Genomic DNA, 2,585 nt, shown 5'->3' with positions numbered 1-2,585 from the left:
CAGTTTGAGAGTTAGGATGAGTGTTTGAGTTCAGGATATATCAAGGTTTAAAGTGAGGTTTAAGTTCAGAATTAGAGGGAAATAATGGATATTGTTAGGGTAAGGGTAAGGTGGTTGTTTAGGAGAAGGTTTAAGTTTATCAACAGCTAACAGTGAAGTGTTGGTGAGAGTGAAGTTAGGATGTAGAGCTAGGTTTAGGATTAGGTTTATGTAAGGTTTAGGGTGGATTTATGGCTTTAGTTAGAGTTAGCATTATTGATTAAGATTAGGGTCAGTGTTCTTTTAATCTCAAGGCTAACGGTGAGGTGTATGTGAGGCTAGGGTGAGGGGTAAAAAAATGAATAATGATAATGTTGTCATTATGGAAAAAATTATTCTTAAAAAAATCCATGTTGTCCCAAGAAATAAATGGGAATTTCCAAATATTTAGTGATTTACAGTTGAAAAAAAGTGTGGTGGACGGAAAAAAAGGACAAAAGGAACTGTCTGTGAGAAAGATCAGAAAATTTAATAACTTGAATTACTTAAATTGTATAAAGAAGTAGAAGTGAAAGAAATGGAAATTTCAGGAAATAGAAAGTTCTCCTTTCAGAAACTAATTCAGGAATAGTCATTTCTGGTCCTGAGGCTTTGAGTCCTGAAATCTTGGGCACTTCATCCCCAGAACAATATGCATTTTGACACCTTCCATCCAAAGGACTCTTTTCAGAGCCCCTTTTATGTCTTTGTTTCTTAGACTGTAGATGATGGGGTTGAGCATGGGTGTGACCAAGGTGTACATCACTGTGGCTGTTGCGCTTGAATGCGAACTGTAGGTAGCAGCAGAGCTGAGGTACACCCCTAGGCTTGAACAGTAATATAAGGAGACAACAGAGAGATGAGATGCACAGGTGGAAAATGCTTTATACTTCCCCTGAGCTAATGAGATTCCACATATGGCAGAAATGACCTTCACGTAAGAGTAAATTATACCAGCTATAGGAGCCCCAGCAAGTAGCATTGCTGCTGCATACATCACGGTGTCATTAAGGGAGGTGTTAGAACAGGCAAACCGGATCACCTGTTTGATTTCACAAAAGAAGTGGGGGATTTCCAAGTCTTTACAGAAGGACAATTGTAACACCATTAAGATTTCTAACAAGGAATGCAGGGCACTTATGACCCAGCAGACCAGAACCAGCAGCCCACAGAGCCGGGGACTCATGATGACCGTGTAGTGCAGAGGGTGGCAGACAGCCACAAAGCGGTCATAGGCCATGACAGTGAGAAGAAAGTCATCTAACACTGCCAAGTGTATGTAGAGGTACATCTGGCTGATGCAGCCTGCAAAGGTTATAACTTTGCTTTCTGTCCATATAGTGACAAGCATTTTTGGGATGGTGGTGGTGGTGAAACATATGTCTACAAAAGACAGGTTGGAGAGGAAGAAGTACATAGGGGTGTGGAGGTGGGAGTCTGATATCACAGCGAGGATGATGATCAGGTTTCCAAACACAGTGATCAGGTACATGGAGAGGAAGAGCCCAAATATGAGGGCCTGCATTTCTGGTTCGTTTGACAATCCCAGAAGAATAAATTTTGAAAGTCGTGTAACATTGCCTTCTCCCATGTGGTGGTGCTGATAACTAGGAATGAAAAAATATCACAATTAATTTTCACACAAATGGGCATTCCTGACATTTGAAATGCTACAATTTGTCATATATTATAGTGAAATAATCAATATGTGTTATTTGTATGATTCTCAACACATTCAAGGATTCTTCTTTGACATTTCTGACTAGGAATTCCTGTCCCATGGTCAGCCTTTACCCCAAGATGTCATGTATTACAGTTTTAATGAGAAATGATTTCATGCAGTTGAGGATTATGTTAAGTACTGACCATTTTCTAGTTAAAGGGCATAGGATGGTAACAAAATCCCTAGAATCATGGTGAAGGAATATAAGCAAATAAATATATATCATGTGAGATGGTGAGAGTTGCTAAGGAAAAAAGTATAAAATATAGTGGATGGGGTGTTGCTTTTCACTGAGAGTTCAGGAAGACCTGCACACAAGGTGACATTTGAATAGAGACCTTAAGATACATGGGGATACATGCAATTATCTGGGGAAGTGTGCCCTGCAGAGAAAGAGCCAGTGCAAAGGGCTGAGGAAGATATTTTTGATATATATGCAAGATTCAAAATGGAGACAGTGTCATGAGGAGGAGGAGCAAGAGGGAGAATGAGAGGACGTGGTGTCAGAAGATGCTGAGGAAGGAGGTGGCTTCCCTGCCAATGAAACTTCAAGACACAGGCAGTCCATTGTCTGTTTGTTCTAGAACTTCATTACTTTTGCTATCACGCAAACCTTTGAGTAGAATGGATCCCCTTCTTACTTACATGTACTGATTAATGTTCTTTCATCTTTCTTTTAAGGATCACTTGTAGGAATAAATGAGCTCAGCTACACCTGCTCAGAGAACTGCTCGTTCCCCACAAAGCAGAAACACACACAGTGCACCACGACTCCCTGGGGCCATTTTTGTACCAAGATCTTCTCACCCCAGCCGTGGTATTTAGGAAAGGAATATTTCTGTTC

The 2,585-nt window shown here is 40.5% G+C and overlaps 1 protein-coding gene across 1 annotated transcript; it reads right to left on the bottom strand.

Annotated features, from left to right (window-relative positions):
• Positions 1-610: 610 nt before the first annotated feature.
• Positions 611-1,510, bottom strand: LOC130679760 (olfactory receptor 7A10-like). The gene is made up of 2 exons (XM_057489200.1): positions 1,159-1,510; positions 611-873 (listed from the first exon to the last, which is right to left on the bottom strand). Exons 1-2 carry the CDS (start codon positions 1,508-1,510, stop codon positions 611-613), a joined length of 615 nt encoding a protein of 204 aa, XP_057345183.1.
• Positions 1,511-2,585: the final 1,075 nt, after the last annotated feature.

Source organism: Manis pentadactyla, chromosome 12 (genome assembly GCF_030020395.1).
Source record: "Manis pentadactyla isolate mManPen7 chromosome 12, mManPen7.hap1, whole genome shotgun sequence".
NCBI lineage: Eukaryota > Metazoa > Chordata > Mammalia > Pholidota > Manidae > Manis > Manis pentadactyla.
Note: the sequence above shows the minus strand (reverse complement) of the source record. Positions and strands in the feature narration are given on the sequence as shown.

What these genes read in the sequence shown, in the direction of transcription:
- LOC130679760 (XM_057489200.1), bottom strand. Translation starts at nt 1,510, where the DNA reads ATGTACCTGATCACTGTGTTTGGAAACCTGATCATCATCCTCGCTGTG. An exon ending in GGTTCTGGTCTGCTGGGTCA is followed by an intron (nt 874 to 1,158) that starts TAAGTGCCCTGC and finishes CATCTCATCTCT; the next exon opens with CTGTTGTCTCCTTATATTAC.